The 22,223-nt window shown below is 35.5% G+C and overlaps 1 protein-coding gene across 4 annotated transcripts in view; it reads left to right on the top strand.

The window, feature by feature from the left end:
• The window catches only part of NEMF (nuclear export mediator factor), a 52,329-nt gene that overhangs the window by 21,905 nt on the left and 8,201 nt on the right, over positions 1 to 22,223 (top strand). For all 4 annotated transcript variants that reach the window (XM_004270030.4, XM_033428451.2, XM_033428452.2 and 1 more), the window contains exons 14-26: positions 202 to 393; positions 767 to 830; positions 2,609 to 2,697; positions 7,813 to 7,916; positions 9,540 to 9,602; positions 14,723 to 14,835; positions 16,144 to 16,201; positions 16,667 to 16,725; positions 16,813 to 16,933; positions 18,076 to 18,352; positions 19,092 to 19,134; positions 19,280 to 19,329; positions 21,466 to 21,619. In XM_004270030.4, coding sequence (XP_004270078.1) covers positions 202 to 393; positions 767 to 830; positions 2,609 to 2,697; positions 7,813 to 7,916; positions 9,540 to 9,602; positions 14,723 to 14,835; positions 16,144 to 16,201; positions 16,667 to 16,725; positions 16,813 to 16,933; positions 18,076 to 18,352; positions 19,092 to 19,134; positions 19,280 to 19,329; positions 21,466 to 21,619 — 1,387 coding nt within the window. The remainder of the gene's footprint in view (positions 1 to 201; positions 394 to 766; positions 831 to 2,608; positions 2,698 to 7,812; positions 7,917 to 9,539; positions 9,603 to 14,722; positions 14,836 to 16,143; positions 16,202 to 16,666; positions 16,726 to 16,812; positions 16,934 to 18,075; positions 18,353 to 19,091; positions 19,135 to 19,279; positions 19,330 to 21,465; positions 21,620 to 22,223) is intronic.

Genomic DNA, 22,223 nt, shown 5'->3' with positions numbered 1-22,223 from the left:
TATTTAATTTTTCACTGTATTCATTGAAGTTTTTTTTATTTGGAAATTTATCTTTGAAAATACAGAAAAATATTAATTTACATTAAAATAATGCAGCTATTTAAGTACCGTAAACCATTTATAATTTCCTTGAGAAAAAAATTGAAAATAAAAAAGGGATGTCATTGACATTAGTGAAATACTATTGAATATTTTTAATAGAAATCCATACTTGTTATCAGAGGAGGAAGATGATGATGTTGATGGTGACGTCAGTACTGAGAAAAATGAAACCGAACCACCAAAAGGAAAAAAGAAAAAGCAAAAGAATAAACAACTGCAGAAGCCTCAGAAAAATAGGCCATTGCTTGTTGATGTTGATCTCAGCTTGTCAGCATATGCCAATGCCAAAAAGTAAGTCATAAATTTAAGTATTTATTTTATTTTATTTATTTGCCACGCTGCATGGCATGTGGGGTCTTAGTTCCCTGAGCAGCGTTTGAACCCGTGCCCCCTGCATTGGAAGCACAGACTCCTAACCACTGGACCACCAGGGAATTCCCATAAGTATAAATTTTAGGTATAATATTATCTGCAATAAATCTGTTAGGGTATTAAGGATAAGAACTATCATTATTTTGACTGTATATTCTTTGAGGTGAAATACTTTTTTAAAAGTATTTAAAGTTGTTCTTGATGATTTGTGAGTCTGTAAAATTAGAAATAACATAAATAGGAAACTAAAGAATAAAGATTTTATCTAAAATTAAAAGATATATTTTTCTAGGTATTATGATCACAAGAGATATGCTGCTAAGAAAACACAGAAGACTGTTGAAGCTGCTGAGAAGGTACTTAATATTTCTTAGAATGAATGTTAATTGTTTTTCTCTGCTTTATTAATTTAATGGACTTAATTATTTCTTCTCTTTAAATGAGGTTTTCAAATTCAGAAATACCTTTCAAACTTAATTTTGCTGTAAATGTGTGCATTTCCAGTATTTATTTTCTCCCCTAACCCTCTCTTCCCCAGGTCTCTATCTCAGTAATTATCCCTTTTTTGCTCAAGTTAAAAATGTTGGAGTCATCCTGGACTCTTCTCATATCCAGTCAATCATTTTAAATAAAAAATGAAGTCATTTCTCTCTGTTCAACATCTTCCAGTTTCTTCCCATCTTACTCAAGACACCTTAAAGCCTGGATCAGGTAGGGAGGCCTATCTGCTTCCCTCTGATCACATCACCCACACTCCCCTTGTTACACACTGTTTCCAGCCACAGTGGGATCTTAAGCTATTCCTACATCAGTGGCCCATACTGCCTTCTCAGGGCCTTTGCACTTGCTCTTTCTGCCAAGAATGTTCTCCCCTCAGATTTTTCATGGTTTGATCCCCCTCATCATTCATGTGTCTACTTAAGACTATCAGAGCGGCCTTTCTTGACCACTCGTAGTGAAAATAAAACTACCTCAATCACTTCCTTTTCACTCTTGTTTTTCTTTTTTAAAAACACCCAACCCAACATATGTTTATCTGTCTTCCCTCTAGAATGTAGATTGCATGAAAGTAGGATCTTTATCTGTTTTATTCATTGCTGTGTCCCAGTCCCTAGAATATTGCCTGAAACATAGTCACATTAATATCTGTTAAATGAGTGGTCTTCATGACTTAGCTCTCTATCTGCCTCTCCAACCTCATTTACCCTATGATCATACTTGCTGGTCAAGCTGGCCTTTTCCTTCTGCTTACAGTGCTCTTTGTATTCTTTGCCTTGATAATTCCATTAATCCTTCAGGCTTCAGCCTAAATGCCATTTCCTCAGAAATACCTTCTTTGACCATAATCAGTTATAAATTAGGTTCCCTTGTTATACTCTCATAGCATCCTTTGAAACATTTACCATGTTTATTTGAATAATTATGTGTTTTATATATGTCTCTTCTCCTAGACCCCAGTGGGGTAGGAAGTAGAAACTTTGTCTTGTTCATTGTGTGTCTCTGACATCTAGCCCAAAGCCTATTATATGGTTGCACTGAGTATATGGTAAACAGATGAACTCTTTTTCATTGTAGGTCTTGAGCAGATACTTGTATACAAATCATTTTAATATTTAAGGCCAAAATTTCTTCATTTTATTACTTTTTAAAAAATAAATTTATTTATTTATGGCTGTGTTGGGTCGTCATTGATGTGCTTTCTCTAGTTGTGGCGAGTGGGGGGCTACTCTTCGTTGCGGTGCGTGGGCTTCTCATCGTGGTGGCTTCTCTTGTTGTGGAGCATGGGCTCTAGGCGCACGGGCCTCAGTAGTTGTTGTGTGGGCTCAGTAGTTGTGGCTTGCGGACTCTAGAGCACAGGCTCAGTAGTTGTGGTGCACAGGCTTAGTGGTTCCACAGCATGTGGGATCTTCCTGGACCAGGGATCGAACCCGTGTCCCCTGCATTGGCAGGCGGATTCTTAACCACTGCACCACCAGGAAAGTCCCCATTTTATTACTTTCATGTGTGTATGGTGTGTGTGTATAGATAGTGCCATTTGTGACATTTAAAAACCCATTTCTTCCCCTGTCATTTACTTGGTGTTATTTAAGTAAATTTTCAACAGATTACTTAAAAACTCTTTTCTTATGAATAGGCGTTCAAATCAGCAGAAAAGAAAACAAAGCAAACCTTAAAAGAAGTCCAGACAGTTACCTCTATTCAAAAAGCAAGAAAAATATATTGGTAAGTATTCTACCTTTTTAAAATACATTTTTTCTTTCTATCAAAATTATACATGCACATTATTTAGAAAATCAAGCAGTTCTACAAAGCTTGTTAAAAAACCAGTAACCCCGCAAACTTTTATCCCTACTCCTATTGCCTCCTCTCCCAAGGAAACTTTTAGCTCTTTTAGCTGAATCTTTTGATATATACCTCCATTTCTCTTAGTAATATATTGCTGCTTCTTAATTTTTCTGTTTTACACTCTATTAATAACTTCCCACCTTGGAAAGTGAAGATTTTATTCTTTCCATTTGTGCTCCGTTACATACACACACATCACCTGGCTTCTCAGTATACTTACAGCATAATTTTGTCAAGAGTGATGTTCTGTGTTAACATTATTATGAATATTTAAGTTGTAATCAGAGCTGGATCATATAGTATTCTGTTTTCCTTTCCTGCTCAGTATTTTATCTTCCCTGAAGTTAATAATTGTTTCATTTGCTTTCTTTTTATTTTTGTTCTTGTTATTAGCCATGTCCAAATTTGCTTCCAAGTGTGTTCAAACATATTGGAATTTTATCAGTATCATCTTCTTGCAGAAGTCTTTCCTGGAGCTTTTTGACCTACTTTGTTCTAGATTGGTTACTGTAAGCATTTTAAGATCTCCTTTTTTTAATTATCCTGGAACTTCTCTGTAACCTCTCTCTGTGTTGTATCTTCTGTCCTGAATCTCAGACTTCCTTTTTCTTTGGTTATGGACTATGTGCTCTAGAAGCTTCATGAAAAGGGGTATGTAGAAGTTAAAGTTTTTGAGGTGTCCAATGTATAAAAAAATTATTTTACTCATAAGAGTTTGGATAGGTATAGAATTCTAATTTGAAAATATGTTTCCCTCAGACTTTTAAAAAGGCATTGTCCATTGTATTAACTTCCAGGTTTGATCTTGAGTTTTCTGTCATTTTGATAGTTGCTATTTTAATAGGAAACTTGTTTTTGCCTTTCTGTAAGCTTCTAGATCTTTTTTTTCTTCCTCTCAGTTTTCCAGAATTTCACAGGAATATAGGTTGGTGATGATGTTTTTATCCATTACGCTGGATACTTTGTGGGCCTTTTAAATTGGAAACGTGGTTTGGAGAAATTTTCTTGAACTATTTCTTAGAAAATTGCCTACCTTCTGTCTTCTTTTGTTTTGTTTTCTTTTTCTTTCTTTCTAGAAGTCTCATGTTTTACTTATGGGACCCCTCCCCCCCTTAGCAGTCCTATTGCATTGCATTTTCTGTTTTTCAACTTTTTGTTCTATATTCTGAGATTTTCTCAACTTTATCTTTCAATCCTTCCATTGAATTTTTTAATCTTTTATTTCTTCCTATCATGTTTTAATTTTAAGCTGTTTTTGGTTTTTTGAATGTTACTTTAAAAAAACTTACTGCTCTAGTTTCTTTATAACTGAGAATAGTTTTGATGTATTACATTTTATTTAGTATCCTTTTCTTGCAGGTCTGTCTTCTCCAAGTTTCTTTTTTCTATTTGTTGGTTTTGTCTCCAGCGTTCACTTGTGTACGTCTGGTGATCCTTGACTGTCTACTCACTTTTTATAGCAGAACATTAAAATGGTGATTGGAAGTTCTTTGTGGGTTGTTGGACTTGTAAAATGATCTGTGTGGGCCATCTGTGGAACTCTTGAAGTCTTTAGCTTTTTGCCTTTTCGGCTGGTCTCATTTCCCACAAAAGCTTCTTTCTCTTCTATTTGTAAAGTGAAGACCTGGCTATCACCATTTTGGGAGCTCGGTGGAAATAATAAGCTGGAGAGTCTTAGTATCCAGTATTTCATACATTTACTTAATTGCCCTATTTTACATATATTACCCCTACTTACAACTGTGATACGTTTCCCCTAGTCCAGAGATCCTCTTTGTACCCTTTTAAAGAACTAATTTCTGACTTTCTGTTAGAGTGTTGAAGGGGCAGTTACCACCATGTTCCGAGCTGGAAAGATCTAGGGAAGTGCTTACTTCTTGATAAGATTTTCAGCCAGTTCTTCTGTTTTTAAACCTCATCTTAAACCCTATTTCTAGCAGTATCTGTGCTCTTTATGGGTCATACAGTGTAAGTCGATTAGTCTCTTGGTTTTTTGCACCGTCAGCTCAGGATTCAGCTTCTTGAGTCTGCTCACTTGTTCATTTATTTTCCAGCTTTCAAAATTTTGTTGCTTTTTTCTTTCTCTCTCTAACATCTCTATTGATGAATATGATTGACCTGTAATTTTCATTTCTCATAATGTTTTTGTTAACTGTTGGTACAAGGTTATATTATCTCATAAAACAAACTGGAAAGTGTTCCTTTATCAATTGTCCTTAAATGTTGATGGAAGTCACCTGGAGTTTTCTTTATGGGAAAGTTTTTCATTACAGATTCAAATTCTTTAGTAGATAAAAGGACTACTCAGATTTTCTAGTTTTGGTTAGCAATGTTTTTCTAAGACTTTGTCTATTTTGTCCAAAGTTTGAAATTTATTGGCAAAAAGTTTATAATATTCCACTTAACTTTTTTTTTTTTTTTGGCCACGCCGCGTGGCATGTGGGATCTTAGTTCCCTGACCAGGGATCAAACCCGTTCCCTCTGCAGTGGAAGCATGGAGTCTTAACCACTAGACCACCAGGGAGGTCCCTCCACTTAAGTTTTTAACATCCCTAGAATCATTAATTACTTCTCCCTTTTCATTCAAGAATTATTTGTGCCTTCTCTGTTTCTTGATTAATCTGACCAGAGGATTTTCAGTAGTAGTAATATCATTAAAGAACCAGTTTTTGACTATTGATCTCCAGTATTATATATGTGCCTTCTATTTTAATAATTATTTTCATCCTTCTACTTTTCTTTGGGATTTATTTGCATTTTCCTTTCTGATTTCTTGAGACAGAAGCTTAGTTCATTGATTTCCCCTTTCCCCCGGCCTCTTTTCTAATATATGTAAGGCAGTGAATTTCCCTCAGCATGGCTTTAACTGTATCTAAAAAGTTCTGTTGTTTAGGATTTTCATTATCTTTCATGTCAAGATATATTCTAATTTCCATGGTGATTTCTTCACCCATGCATTATTTAGAAGTATATGTATTACTGTCCAAACACATGGGGGTTTTTGGTTACTTTTTGTTACTGATTTTTAGCTTTATTTGCGTAAAAGAGGTGACATTCTGAATTATCTCAGTCATTTGGTGTTTGTTGTTGAAACTTGCTTTATGGCCCAGTCTATTTATGGGCAGCTTTATTTATAAATGTTTCATATATAGTTGAAAATAGTGGCTTTTCTACAGTTACTGAGTGCATTTCTCTAAATATCAGGTCATGTTTATCAATCATGTTGTTCGAATCTTTGGCACCTTTATAATTCTCTTTTTAATGCTTGTTTTCCCAGTTACTGAGAGAAGTGTGTTAAATATCATACGGTTTGGATTATCTGTTTCTCCTTTTACTTCTGAACTTTTGCTTTATATATGTGAGGCTATGTAATTAGGTGATACAAATATGGAACTGTTATATCATCTCAGTGAATTGAGCCTTTTATTAATTTTAATGAAATGTCCTTTTATATCTATTTTTTCCATCTGTGTGAGATGTTAAAACTGTATAAACTGTTTTTTGGTTAGTATTTGCATGGTATTATCTTTTTCCATCATTATATTTGAACCTTTTTATATCCTTATATTTTAAAGGAGTATATATCATTGTTTTTTCCCCAGTCTGACAGTCTTTGCATTTTACCTGGAGAATTGACTACATTTATATTTAATATAATTTCTGATATATTTGGGTTTAAATCTAACCATCTTACTGCTAGCTTTCAGTGTGTCTTATTTGTTCTGTGTTCTTTTTTGTCTTCCTTGTTGCTTTATTTTGATTAGTTGGCTTTTTTTTTTTTTGGCCTGTTAGTTAGTTATGTATTCCTCTGCTAGGATGATTACAAAATACATCCTTGATTTATCTTTCACATTCTTTTTGTCCTTTTGGGTTTATGTCTTTTTGCAAACCTCTTTACCATCAATAGGGAAGTGGTTAAATCAGTATAGTACATCCATTCAGCAATGAGGAAAATATATTTTTAAGTGAAAAAAGAAAAAAATATGCAGAACAGTGTGTTGTGTCTGAAAAAGAGAAAAGGTTTAGAATAAGCATTTTATTTTAGCTTTTGTATGTATAAAGAAACTCTGGAGAGGGTACAGGAAGCTAATGGCCAATTGGTTAGTAGTAGCTGTGGGAACTGAAGAGATGTAGGATCTCTCACTATACTTTTTTATGTAATTAAAACATTTTTTGAACCATGTATATGTATTACTCAATAAAAAATCAGATTAGAAAATAGGAATAGAGTCCTTTTGCTATTATATTTTGGGAGCTATGAGGAAGTTTCATTTAATGCCTGTGCTCAATCTATCATCTTTAACCAGAAATTTTAAAATTCTAGGTTAAATCATAAAAAAATTATCTTGTGAGTCATATGTAAAATAGGAAATATTTATGTGCATCTCATTTTCTAGATGTCATACAAATATACACTCTTTACTTTTTATTGTGGTGGTATGTATTAATCATGAAAACCCAAGTTAATTTGTTTCTTGAGAAAAGTTATAATTTTACACTTCTGACAGCAATTTTTGGTTTTAAACTGTAAAGAATATCATACATGTAACATTCAGTTGATTAATTGAAGACAGAATGGGAAAACAGCTTTTCTTTCTCATCGGTGGTCCCAAAGCCTATCCAGTGCCCCACTGAAAGAAAACTAAACCTAGGGACCACGTGACATTTTATGCTTTTGCTTTTTGTAATTCATTGTTATAACGTCAGTTTAAGAAGGCTGTCTATATGGGAGGGAAATAAAGAGAGAACATATTTTTTAAGCATAAAATTGAATTGTTTTCTACTGAGACTGTCTTAAGAATATCCTAGGGCAATTTGCATTGCAAGTTTTCAGTAAAATTCAGCTTGATGTCTTAAGAAATTAAGCCATCAAGTTGTCTTAACCTTCACAGATAGGAGAGCTTTCTGTTTTATTTTGTTTGTTAAAAGGGTGTGAATTCAGGCAACTATGAAGGGAAAGAAATGTTAACTTTTTTCTTTAAAATTTGATAGGTTTGAGAAATTCCTCTGGTTCATTAGCTCAGAGAACTATCTAATTATTGGTGGACGAGATCAGCAACAGAATGAAATAATTGTGAAAAGATACTTGACACCAGGTAGGTAAGATTAAAATTCTGAAGAATTTTCTTTTAAGTAACTGGATTGGTTATCTCAATATTAGGTGTAGATTTTTATCTTGTACTCCTTTGTTTGACAGATTTAATTGGTAGAAAGAATTTCATGGTTTATGGTTTGTTGAATATGTGCTTTGACACTTGATTCACATTTTAAGTGAATATCCCTAAAGTAGTAATGCCGAGCTAATCTGTAGTATTAGATTTTTGATTTTCTACTGCATTAAGAAAATAGCTTTCAATCCTCCAAAGTCATTGTAGATCAGATTTTTAAAAGCTTAATTTTTCAGTGCTGAAGTTTGTAACCGTTTTTCACTTTTAGAAGCAGGACTTAAGTGCTGTGTTGTAAGGCCTCTCGTTTTTTTTTTGTTGTTTTGTTTTGTTTTGCGGTACGTGGGCCTCTCACTGTTGTGGCCTCTCCCGTTGCGGAGCAAAGGCTCCGGACGCGCAGTCTCAGCGACCATGGCTCACGGGCCCAGCCGCTCTGCGGCATGTGGGGTCTTCGCGGACCGGGGCATGAACCCGCGTCCCCTGCATCGGCAGGTGGACTCTCAACCACTGCGCCAGCAGGGAAGCCCCTCTCATTTTTTTTTGTTTGCTGATAACCACCACTTCACTGTGGCTGAACCCTCAGTGTGAGTATCAGAAATCAATAATCAGTATCAGAGCTAATCTGATGTCCTTTGAGGATCCAGAGCCAGGAAAGAAAGCAACAGGGTTAGGTTACATGGTACCCAGGGCTTGGTCTCTGTCTTCTCTAACTTTGTGCATTGTGAGCTGAGCCTTTCATGGAACTGTATGGGCTTTGCTCTTCTTTGAGTTTCAAATCTCAGATGAACTATCCATGGCAAACAATGGCTGCTCATTTTTTCTGTTAGAAACCATGCACTTTACTTTTCCCTAGTTGACCATTCATTCCTGCATTCATCTGTTTGCTCATTTATTCATTTGTTGCTATCACACACTTCAGAATAAAACTAGAAGTCCTCATTGTGGCTTACAAGGCTGCTGACTTCTTCTCTAGCCTCATTTCTTACTTTCCTTCAGTCTGGCTTCCTGGCTGTTTGTCACATTTGTCAACCATCTATGGTCCTCAGGACCTTTGCACTTGCTAGGATGACTCATCTCTATGTGTCTCTCACCCATCGTCAGGCTAGCCTGGGCTTGCTTATATGGTAACTCAGCAAATTTCTGAGAGAAAAAGAGGAAGCATACAGCACCTCTCAAGGCCTAGGCTGGGAACTGGCATTTGGTCACATCTGCCACATTCTGCTGGCCAAGGCAGGTCAAGGGGTCGGCCCACATTTGAGGGATGGGGAAGTGGACTCCACCTCTTGATGGGAGAAGCTTCAAGGTCATAGAGCAAAGAGGTGTGGATAGAGGGAGGGAGAAGAACTGTGACTATTTTTGTAATCTGCCTTATTAGCATTGTTTTCCTCTGAGGAGGCCTATGAGAAATCTCCCAGGGGTGGGAGATAGACTTCTCTTTATATGTCTTTTTATACCTTTTGGATTTTGAACCCATTAAAAAATAAGTAAATAAACAATTTCAACTTAAAAACAAAGAAACAGGACTTAAAGTATTATTTCTTATTTGTTTTAAAGGGGACATTTATGTACATGCTGACCTTCATGGAGCAACTAGCTGTGTAATTAAGAATCCAACAGGTAATATATTTCTTTCTATGATTCATAACTTTAATTCTTTTGTTTAAAATATTTTTAGTATAAGAGAAAAATCACTAATACAGATAAAGAAGGACACTTTATAATGATAAAAGTGTCAATCCATCAATAAGGTGTAACAGTTATAAGCACATATGCATCTGTAACTTCCCTGGTGGTGCAGTGGTTAAGAATCCGCCTGCCAGTACAGGGAACACAGGTTCAAGCCCTGGTCCAGGAAGATCCCACATGCCGCAGAGCAGCTAAGCCCGTGCACCACAACTTCTGAGCCTGTGCTCTAGAGCCTGCGAGCCACAACTACTGAGTCCATGTGCCACAACTACTGAAGCCCGCATGCCTAGAGCCTGTGCTCTGCAACAAGAGAAGCCACTGGAATGAGAAGCCCACGCACCACGATGAAGAGTAGCCCCTGCTTGCACAACTAGAGAAGGCCTGCGTGCAGCAACGAAGACCCAACACAGCCAAAAATAAGTAAATGAATTTATAAAATAATAAATAAACAAACATATATGCATCCAACAAAAGAGCCATAGAATACATGAAGGGAGAAATAAACAATTTAATAATAGTAGTTCAAGATATCAATACCTAACTTTCAATCATGGCTAGAATAACTAGCTATAAGATCAACAAAGAAATAGAAGAGTTGAACAACACTCAAGTTACCTAGATTCTACACATATCTGTAGTACACTCTACCTCACAACACTAGATTACTCATTCTTCTCAAGTGCACATGGAACATTCTCCAGGGTGGACCAATTGATAGTCTATAAAATAAGTCTCAGTTAATTTAAAACTAATGAATCATATAAAGTAAATTTTCCGACCATAATGGAGTGAAATTAGAAACCACTAATAGAAGAAAATTTAGAAAATTCACAAATGTGTGGAAATAAACAACACACTCATAAAATAACCAGTGGATCAAAGAGGAAATCACAGGGGGTATTAGAAAATACTTTGAGGTGAACGAAATGCAAACAAATTTATTGAGACTTATGAGATGCACCTAAGGCAGTGCTCAGAGAAAAATTTATAGCTGTACTACCTATAATAAAAAAGAGGAATGATTTGAAATCAATAACAAAACTGTACACATTAAGATGTAGAAAAAGAAAAGCAGATAACCCATAGTAAGGAAAGGAAGGGAAATGGTAAAGATTAGGGTGGAAATAAAACAGAATAGAAAGACAGTGGAGAAAAATCAACAAAACCAAAGTTAGTTCTTTGAAAAGATCGATAAAACTGATAAACCTTTAGCTAGACTAACCAAAACAATAAGATTCAAATTCCTAAAGTCTACAGAACTTTTAAAGAAGACTGAACATCCATCCTTCGTAAACTTCCAAAAGGTAGAAGAGAGAGGAACTTTCTAACTCATTCTATGGGGCTGGTATTACCCTAATAACAAAACCAGATGAAGATATCACAGGAAAGAAAACTACAGACCAATATTATTTATGAATATAGACACAAAAGTCCTCAACAAAATATTAGGAAACTGAATCCAGCAGCATATTACAAGGATTATACACATGATAAAGTGGGATTTATTCCCAGGAATGCAAAGTTGGTTTAACATATGAAAATTAATGTAATACAGTGTATTAATAAAATAAAGGACAAAAACCACATGATGATCTCAATTGATGCAGAAAAAGCCTTTGGTAATAATCCAGTACTCATTTGTGATAAAAACACTCAACAAACTAAGAATAGATGGAAACTTCCTCAAGTTGGTAAAGAACATCTATGAAAAAATCCACAGCTAAAAATCATGCTTAATGGTGAAAGACAGCTTTTCCCCCAAGATCAGGAACAAGATAAGCACATCTGTTCTTGCCACACTTTTACTCAACATTGTATGGAGGTTCTAAGTAGGCCATTAGGCAATAAAAAGTTTAAAATATCCAAATTGGTAAGGGACAGATAAAACTATCTCTGTTTGCAAATGACATAATCTTATATATTTAAACCTTAAGCAATCTACTAAAAATCATTAGTTAATAAGTTCAGCAACGTCTAGGATATAAGGTCAATATATAAAAGTCAGTTATATTTTTATATACTAGCAATAAGCAGTATTAAAAGGAAATTAATAAAACATCCACTTATAACAGCATTACAAAAGAATAAAATATTTAGTAATAAATTTACCAAAAAGAAATGCAAGACATACACACTGAACTACAAAACATCATTGAAAGAAATTAAAGAAGACCTAAATAAAGGGGAACACTTCCAGTGTTTATGAATTAGAAGTCTTATATTGTCCTGATGGCAGTACTTCCCACATTAATCTACAGATATGTGCAGTTCCTCTCAAAATTCCAGCTGCCTGTTTTTGCAGAGATGGACAAAGCTCATACTGAAATTCATGTGGAAATGCAGAGTACCCAGATTAGCCAAATCATTCTTGAAAACGGAGAACAAAATTGGAGGACTCACACTACCTGATTTCAAAACCTCCTACAAAACAACAGTCGGTGTGGTATCAGGACAGTGTGATATTGGTGTGAGGATGGACTGATAGATTAATGAAGAGAATTGAGACTCCTTGTTTATGGTCAGTTGATTTTCAGCAAGGGTGCCAAGGCCATTCAATGGGGATAGAATAATTTTTTCAACAAATAGGGCTGATGCAACTAATATCCGTGTGCCAAAGAATGAAGTTAGACCCCTGCTTCATACCATTTATAAAAATTAAAAGCAGGGACTTCCCTGGTGGTGCAGTGGTTGACAGTCCGCCTGCCAATGCAGGGGACGCAGGTTCGTGCCCCGGTCTGGGAAGATCCCACGTGCCGCGGAGTGGCTGGGCCCGTGAGCCATGGCCGCTGAGCCTGTGCGTCTGGAGACTGCTCCGCAACGGGAGAGGCCACAACAGTGAGAGGCCCACGTACCGAAAAAAAAAAAGATTGCATCAGACCTAAATTTAAGAGCTAAAACTATAAGACTGTTAGAAGAAAATAAGGTGTAAAAAAAACTTCGTAATCTTGGATCAGGAAGTCATTTTTTAGATATGACACCATAAGCATAAGCAACCGAAGAAAAAACAAATCAGACTTAAGCAAAATTAAAACTTTAATTCAGAGGACTCTATCAAGAAAGTGAAAAGACAGTCCACAGAATGGGAGGAAATATTTGCAAGTCGTTTATGTGATAAAGGACCAATATCCAAAGAACTCTAGAACTCTTCTGACTCTAAAATAGAAAGGCAATTTTAAAATGAACAAAATTTTTAAAATGTGAAATAGACATTTCTCCAAAGATACAAAAGGCCAACAAGCACATGATAAGATGCTCAGCATCATTTGCCTGTTAGGGAAATGCATATCAAAACCACAGACAAATACCACTTAACACCCACAAGAATAGTTGAAATAAAAAAACAGACAGTGGGAATTCCCTGGCGGTCCAGTGGTTAGGACTCCACACTGTCACTGCCAAGGGCTTGGGTTCAATCCCTGGTCGGGGAACTAAAATCCCACAAGCCACACAGGGCGGCCAAAAGAAACAAAAAAACAGTAACATGTTACTGAGGTTGTGGAGAGATTGGAACCCTTATACACTGCAGGTGGGAATGGACAATGATCTAGCTGCTATAGGAAATAGTTTCATAGTTTCTGAAAAAGGTAAACATAGATTTTACCATGTGACCCAGCAATTCCACTCCTAGGTATTCCAAGATAATTGAAAACATATGTCCAAACTTATTTGCAGATATTCATAATAGCATTATAATAGCCAAGAAATGGAAACAACCTGTATGTCGATCCATTGATTAATAAACAAAATGTGGTGTATCCATATAATAGAATATTATTCAGACTTAAGAAGAAATGAGGTACTGACATATGCTCTCACATGAATGAACCTTGAAAACATGCTAAGTGAAAGAAGCCAGGTATGTATGATTCCATGTATATGAAATTCCAAAATAGGCAAATCTGTAGAGACAGAAAGTAGATTAGTGATTGCCAGCGGCTGGGAAGATGAAGTGACTATTAATAGATACAGGATTTCTTTTGGGGATGATGAAAATGTTCTGAAATTAATGGTAATGATTGCATAGCTTTATGACTATACTAAAACCCACTGAATTGTACACTTTAAAAGAATGAATTTTATGGTATGTGAATTATATCCCAATTTTAAAATATTTGAATTCTTACTGTAGGGGTATATTAATATGCTCTTCATTTTGAGAAATTAGGCAATATATAGTAATTCTGGAAGTCTTCAACCTTTGAATAGATTTTTCTAAATTATCCTTTCTGGAATGAAGTTAGAATTACTGATATAAGTGAGGATATTTCTTCTCTGACTTGTTTTATTTACTTAGACCATTTAAAAACCTGCTGTGTAAATACATTTTTTAAAAACTTTTTTTAATTTATTTATTTTTGGCTGCGTTGGGTCTTTGTTGCTATGCGCGGGCTTTCTCTAGTTGCAGCGAGCGGGGGCTACTCTTCATTGCAGTGTGCGGGCTTCTCATTGCGGTGGCTTCTCTTGTTGTGGAGCATGGGCTCTAGGCGTGTGGGATTCAGTAGTTCTGGCACACGGGCTCAGTAGTTGTGGCTTGCAGGCTCTAGAGCGCAGGCTCATTAGTTGTGGCGCATGGGCTTAGTTGCTCCGTGGCATGTGGGATCTTCCCAGACCAGGGATCAAACCCGTGTTCCCTGCATTGGCAGGCAGATTCTTAACCACTGCACCACCAGGGAAGCCCTGTTAAATACATTTTTTTTTTTTTTTTGCGGTACGTGGGCTTCTCCCACCGCGGAGCACAGGCTCCGGACGCGCAGGCTCAGCGGCCATGGCTCACAGGCCCAGCCGCTCCGCGGCACGTGGGATCCTCCCGGACTGGGGCACGAACCCGTGTCCCCTGCATCGGCAGGCGGACTCTCAACCACTGCGCCACCAGGGAAGCCCTAAATACATTTTTAATAAAAATAGTAACTTCTTGTAATACTGAAATGAAAGTGTGGTATTATTGTTTAAAATATAAGAGGAGTGAACCTGTTATGCTGCATGTGGTTTCCATGTCTTGCTCTAGAAAGTCTGTACTTCGGTACTGAAGCGTTCTAGTATTGTTATTACAGGAGAACCAATTCCCCCTCGGACCTTGACTGAAGCCGGCACGATGGCACTTTGCTACAGTGCTGCTTGGGATGCACGAGTTATCACTAGTGCTTGGTGGGTGTACCATCATCAGGTAATAAGGGCTGTGGTCCTTTTTCTTAATTTAGTAAGAGCAACTGTGTTCCAAATTGTGAGGATATAGAATTGAATGAGGCAGACAGAGTACCTTGTGATGGAGTTGACATTTTGGTGTTGAAAAATAGATGTGTAGTGGCAGGTAACAAAGTTTATTTTTAAGGGGATAGAGAGTGATAGAGGCTACCATTTTGAATGTAGTGTCAGGGAAGGCCTTTCTGGAAAGGTAAGATTTGAGAGTGATCCATGTAATTATATGGGATAAAGACTGTTCCAGTTATGACTGGCCTACTGACCTAAAAAGTCTTTCTCCTGTTCGCCTTTGTTGAAATTTTCTGAATTCTCTTTGGCCCTTCCTGTAAAGTAGGTATATCCAGTGGTTTTTTCTATACACTTGGTTTTAGTAATTGTCCTTCTTTGTGGTTAATGCTATTTTTTGATGATACTTCATTCCATATATGACTTCACACTGCTATTCATTTCACGTTCTCAAGAATTATAATTGATAATGATAAACTTTTACAAAGTCTTAAAGCTATACAGCAAGGTAAAAAGAGTTCAATACTATTATCCTCCCTTAGATTTAGTTTCATTTTATATCTGTTTATATTTATTATTTTCTGCTACATTGTGATATTGTGTCCTTAGGAAATTAATATCACTTCTGGGATTATATTTTCTGCCTTGGTACTATTATAAAAGTGGCTTTAATTCTTTTATGAATAGGTTTTTTTAGTGTGCTTTTAATCCCTTACATAACTATTACTAGTAAAGATACTCTCAGATTCGGGTGTTTCACAGATGTGTAAAATTTTTTTAAATTGTGGAGTTATATTGCTCACTTCCTATTTTGCCAAATTAGAAGATATTTTTAAAAATATGCTATTATCTTTATTTACTAAGATGAAAGGTTATTTCATTACCAAAAAAAAAAAGTATCTCAGGAAAGGATTTAATGTAATAAATATAGTAAATATAGTTTTATACCTTTATGAGGAGCTTATTAAACTATCCTTGTTCTTCTTATTATGTCTCACATTAGAGGAAATGTGGACAGTTGTGGCTCTAGTCCATGGCATTTGAAAATGATTGATGTAGTGTATCCTTCATTATTTCTTTTCTTTGTTACGGACAAAGATATATCTATCTTTGAAGAGATAGCCCTTCAGTGTTAAGAATTTTTGCTAAATTATAAACTTTTCAGGACGTAGTACTCTTTACTTCAATATGGCTTTACTTTCTCAGGTGAAAATTTAAAAAACATATTTCTTAAGACAAGAGTATAATGTATTATTGTGTTCCTCAGGTGTCTAAAACAGCACCAACTGGAGAATATTTGACAACAGGAAGCTTCATGATAAGAGGTAATGACTTGCCAGTGGATTATGGAGACAGGTTTGAGGACCATCTACTAATATTCTCAGAACAGAAACTAATTATTCTAACTTCATATATGAAGTCTGTTATTAAATAAGGAAAATTTTGCTGTGGTGTGGCAAATTTAGCATTTGACATGTCATCTCCATATATATTTTTATTGATGACAGTGTACTTTCATATAGTTTACATTTATAAGGGTAAGAAAGTATAGCATGACCTTTTTTCTAAAAATAGATTATTTAGGATCTGACTAACCCGGATGATGAGAGCAAGCATTCATATTTTTTCTTTCTTAATTCCTATATATAATGCCAGATTCTGTAAATGGGAAATGTTCCTTCATGACAGAGAAAAGACAGAACAAACGTGACCATTGTGGCAGATATCTTACAAGCATAAAATGGAGAAAACAGTATTTTTAAAACATTTATGTACATTATCTTTCCTAGGAAAAAAGAATTTCCTTCCTCCCTCACATCTAATGATGGGGTTTAGCTTCCTCTTTAAGGTACTCTTCAGCTTCTTCATTATTTTTTTTCTGATTTTCATTAGTCTTAACCTAAAGTTCCACCAGTGAAAAGAACTGTTTCCATAGGTAGATGAGTCTTGTATTTGGAGACATCGGGGTGAACGAAAAGTCAGAGTGCAGGATGAAGACATGGAGACATTGGCGATTTGCACAAGTGAACTCATATCAGAGGAAATGGAACAACTAGGTAGTTTACAGATTTTAATAAAGTAGCTTATAATGTTTTCTGTTGTCTAGTTTTGCTTCTAAATTCTTACCTAGAAGATCGTCTCTTTTGGGGTAATTAAAATTTCCCAAAAAACCCCAACTTGCTGTCAACTTTATTGAATTTTGGTTTTGGAAATGTTAAATATACTTATTCTAGTGAATTATAAAGTGTTTAATTGGATCCATAACTAATACTTGAATATATGTTTATATTATAAAACTTCCCTAGTATTTAATGAGTAGTACATAAATGTGTTTAACAGAGATAGACTCGGGTATATATAAGTGAGCATTTACTTTTGGGTTTAGGAATTAGAAGCAATACAAAGATGAGTTTATAACAAGTACAATTTCTTACGAGAATTTAGCTTGATTTAATAATGTGTTTGCTTCAAGTAGAGAGCAGCTGTGGTTGCTGAAATAAATTTACCTACCTACCTAAAGGAACTAGGGAATGTATGCCCTCTAAGTTATTTTTACATCTCCTAGAGTCATTCCTTTTTAGGAGTAATAGTTCATTGTTTCACTTACAACTGCTATTGTACATAATTCTCTTTTTTTTGAATTTTCACCATGTTCATGACATGTATACTTTATTTACATTATTTTTTATTGAATTCTCACAACCATCCTTGTCAGATGGTTGGTGGCATCTTATTCTATACGTGAGGTAACTAGACCATATTATTACTACTAGATGGTGTTCCTTTTGCAAAAGTGTGAACACTTGCTGTGTGCCAGTTATGTAACTTGTTTTATCTCATTTCAGTTCTCATGTGCAAATTATAATAAATGTGGCAGAATTTATATAACTACTTCTATTTTCCTCCTTTTTGGAAATACTTAACAAAGACAAGCGATAGTTTTCATTGTAGAAATGGTCGCAATGTCTAAGAAATTTATTGTAGTAAAGGATCTTGGAGATAATTTATTCCAAACAATTCCTGATACAGAGTATCCCTTTGTCTAAGTCAGAGTAACCTTTGGGGAGGATCAGGCATTTTTCTGGTGATCTTTTGGAGAAAGAGGGAGTGAATTGAATATTTTTATGAAGTTTTCAAGGAAATCATCTAACCTTGTTGTGGTGATAGCACTCTGACTTTCCTTATGGTAATTCAATAGATGGAGGTGACAGTAGCAGTGAAGAAGATAAAGAGGAATTACATGAAACTCCTGTGGAAGTGGAACTTGTGACTCAGGTTGACCAAGGGGATATTACTACTCAGAGTGGTGGTGATGAGCTAAATGAACTAATTCAGGAAGAAAGCTCTGAAGATGAAGGAGAATCTGAGGAGGTGGTAAAGCATCAGGAACCTGTTGGTGAAATGAAGGATGAAGGGGAAGAGACATTACATTATCCTGATACTTCCATTGACTTGTCCCACCTTCAATCCCAAAGGTAATTTAAAAACTGTAATTTTAAGTTTTATTTTGTAAGTTGGGAGTGATGAAGAGTTAATCCTTATACAAATAATACCAAGATTGACTTCAGTGCTTTTACCCTCCATTGTCCTACGAGCTTACTATCTTTTCACCATTTGATAGGGGGGTAGATCTCTCTTAAGAAATTCTCAGGACCCAGGGTAGAAAAACACAATATATATAAAAGTGGCCAAACAAGTCAAAATAGAAACAAGTAAGTGGTTATAAATGCTAATAATAAAAGCAGTTACATTAAAAAAAAATGTGTTAGTCTTTAATGTCTTACTGATCACCAGGTAAACAATACCATAGCTATAAAAGCTTTATTATTGGAGTAGTTAGGAAAGGCTTAGGAGTCAGACCAGTATTGAATCTTAGAGTATGCCCTTGGGCAAGTAACTCTATGTCTAAGCTTCAGTTTTCTTCTTGGTGAAAAGAGAATGGTACCCTTCATAGGGTTTTGAAGGTTACATGAATGTAAAGCATCTAGCAGTGCCTGGTACATAGTAAGTGTCCAATACATGTCAGCTATTTAAGAATATATTTTAAAGTGAGGAGATGAGCAGTTTGATTATATTTTTTCTAATTTTGCCAAATTTGAAAATGTGTAGGATTGCCGATAATTAACTAAGAGTATGGTATGGGAATGTTTTGGGACTTTGTAAATGAATGCCTTTTGTAGGCTAGTGGACTTCTCTTTCTGTTTGTTTCCATAGGTCTCTCCAGAAATTGGCTTCAAAAGAGGAATCTTCTAATATGGTAAAGGTTTTTTTTTCAGTTTTATGAGGAACATCATGTCCTTCTCAATAAATAATTTTCTACTTTTTAATTTTAGCTTTATGAAAAATTAACAGTGGCGATGTTATTGTTTGTATTTGCTTGTTTTTTGTTTTAATTTTAATAGAGCGACAGTAAATTGCAGAGCCGGAGGCATTTGTCAGCCAAGGAAAGAAGGTAAATATACTTGTGTTATTTAACTGAAAAGCATCTTTTTTTTTTTTAATTAACAATTCAGTCATGACAGATCACTTGGCTGTTACAAAGATCTCCCTTACTAAAATTATCAAGACTTAGCATAAATTTTGTTTAGTGTTTCATATTCTGCTCTAACGGGTTTTTCTGTTTTAGGGCCCCAGTCTGCTACTGTAATCAGTGAGATAGGTCAAGTAACAGAAGACAGACCTTTTATTACATAAATATGTACAATAATAATTGCAGTGTATTAGACAGGCTGATTCTAGGATAATATTGACAGAAATAAACAGGAATACAGGCATACCTCATTTTATTGTGCTTTGCAGATACTGTGTTTCTTACAGATTGAAAGTTTATGGCAACCCCACATGGAGCAAATCTGTTGGCACCATTTTTCCAACAGCATTTGTTCACTTCATGTCTCTGGGTCATATTTTGGAATTCTTGCAATATTTCAAACTTTTTCATTATTATTATATTTGTTATGGTGATCTGTGATCAGTGATCTTTGATATTACTATTATAAAAAGAGTACGACTCACTGAAGACTTGGAGGGTGGTAAGCATTTTTTAGCAATAAAGTGTTTTTAAATTAAGGTATATACATTGCTTTTTTTAAGACATATTGCTTTGCACCCTTAATAGACTGCAGTAGAGTGTAGGCATAACTTTATATGCACTGGGAAACCAAAAAATTCATGACTCGCTTTACTGCGATATTCACTTTATTGCAGTGGTCTGGAACAGAATCTGCAATATCTCTGAGGCATTCCTGTACTGAAATTAGGAAATTTTTATGTAAGAAGAAGACTTGGGGTTTCTTCCTTGTCTTTTCTTTTTCTCTAATATAGTAGGGCTCAGAAGGCGAACAGAAAAAGAAAAAGAGGCAGAATGAAAGGGACAACTGAGACAACTACGTAGGGTGAAAAAGACTACAACTAGTAAAGCACTCCAGAAAGAGGCCCTAGATTGAAGTGGATAATCAACTCTTTTGAGAAAGATTATCATTATAAACAATTACAGAAAACTCTCTGAATACATGGTATTATGCTAGATACTGAGTACACAAAGAGGTAAAGTATAAAGTTCATGCCATCAAGAAGCTTTTGAGTCCTGGATTCAGGAAATAGCCATAAATCTATAAATAGTGTTATCTGAAAGTGATACAGTAATTCAGGAGTAAGAATTTACTTTGAGTTCAGTTGTTTTGGGAAATACCATCAGAAGTTTATACCTTGAAGATATAGTAGGATCTTAGGTAAATGAAGTTAAGAAGGTTGGAGACTGCAAGGAGAATTAGTATGATCAAAGGGAAGGAGGTGGTGGGTATTTGGATGTAATATTCAAAGTGCTTTGGGGAAATGATAGATTGAGGTGAAAGGAACAGAATATTCATGTTTGTGAACTGGTAGATAAGATTGGCAAAGTGAGATTGGACCAAAAGTGGAGAACCTAGAATGACAAGCTAAGTGTTTTGGACTTCTCCTGAAAGTGATGTGAGGAGGACTTTTGGAAGATTTTGAATGGGAGTGTGACATAGGTAAACAGTTATGGAAAAATAATCTAGAAGTTCATGGAGAACAGATTATGGGGGAAATATGGAGGAAGTCTGGGTGGCAAGTGATGAGGACCTGGCCTTAGGGCAGTGGCATTGGGAATAGAAGAGATCGCACATGAAAAATATCACAGTAATAGAATTTTCCTTTTCTCTTTAATCTGCTTATTTTTAAAATCCATTTATTCTGCTAACCAATCCACAAATGTTTTATCGAATACCTAACGTCTGCCAAGGCCATGTTGATACAAAGACTACAAAATCCCAGTGCCTGGCCATCAAAGTGTTGAGGGACTAAACGTGGCTACTGAATCAGGATAAGTCAAGGATGACAGTATTTTGAGCCTGGATGACAGAAAGAATGATAAATGCATGAGAGAAAAATTTTCAGCTTTTTCTTGTATGATGACTTGCACTTCTTGTATACTGTAGCCTGGTGATAACAAGTTAAGCAGAAGGCTTGATCTCTTATATATTGCACATGTTCCCCTCCCCATGTAATTTTTTTAGGGTACTAAGAATATGAAATTCTTAGATGTTTCCGTTTCATTTATATTTAGGGAAATGAAGAAAAAAAAGCTTCCAAGTGACTCAGGGGATTTAGAAATGATAGAAGGAAAGGACAAAGAAAAAGAAAATGCTCTACACATTGAAACTCCTCAGAACACCAGCAAAAATGTCCCGGCTGTGCAGCCAATGAAACGAGGACAAAAGGTAATACAACTTTGGGGTGAGCTGTTAAAGTTAGTACTACATGATTCACAAATGAAGTTGTGAGGTTTAAATGAAACAAGATGTAGACAAAAGAATAATGCTGTGTGACTTCTTTTGAAAATTAGTTGAAAAGATAGTGTTTAGGGAGCATAGAGATCACTGTTCTGTTCTTTTAAGATCATCTATACAGAAGCTTTCATGTTATGTAGAAGAGTAATAGGAGATTGTGATTTATTTGCCAGAGACACTCAGCTAATAACTGGCAATGCTGGTCTCCATTGATAATTTAACTCAGTGGTTTCTTTTTCAGTTATTAATGCAATTTTGGTTACAGTTTTTACATATTTTATAAAGGTAAGGAATGAAGGAAGAGGTAGTGGGTATAGACTGTACTTTAAAAAATGTTGTAGCAGTGTAAAGAGATTGTGAGCTGATGTATAGGTATATCTTTAGGAAAATTAAATTCCTTTGAAATCTTAGTAAAGATCATGTTTTATCTTTCCTCCATCCATAGTAGTCAGAATTTCCTATGTTTTTTTCCAGTGGGCTTCATATAAGTGAAAGGATATACTATACATATGGAAGGGAAGAAATCAATTCATAT

Source organism: Orcinus orca, chromosome 2 (genome assembly GCF_937001465.1).
Source record: "Orcinus orca chromosome 2, mOrcOrc1.1, whole genome shotgun sequence".
Classification (NCBI taxonomy): Eukaryota; Metazoa; Chordata; class Mammalia; order Artiodactyla; family Delphinidae; genus Orcinus; species Orcinus orca.
The sequence above is the reverse complement of the archived record's forward strand: the minus strand, read 5'-3'. Positions and strand labels throughout refer to the sequence as shown.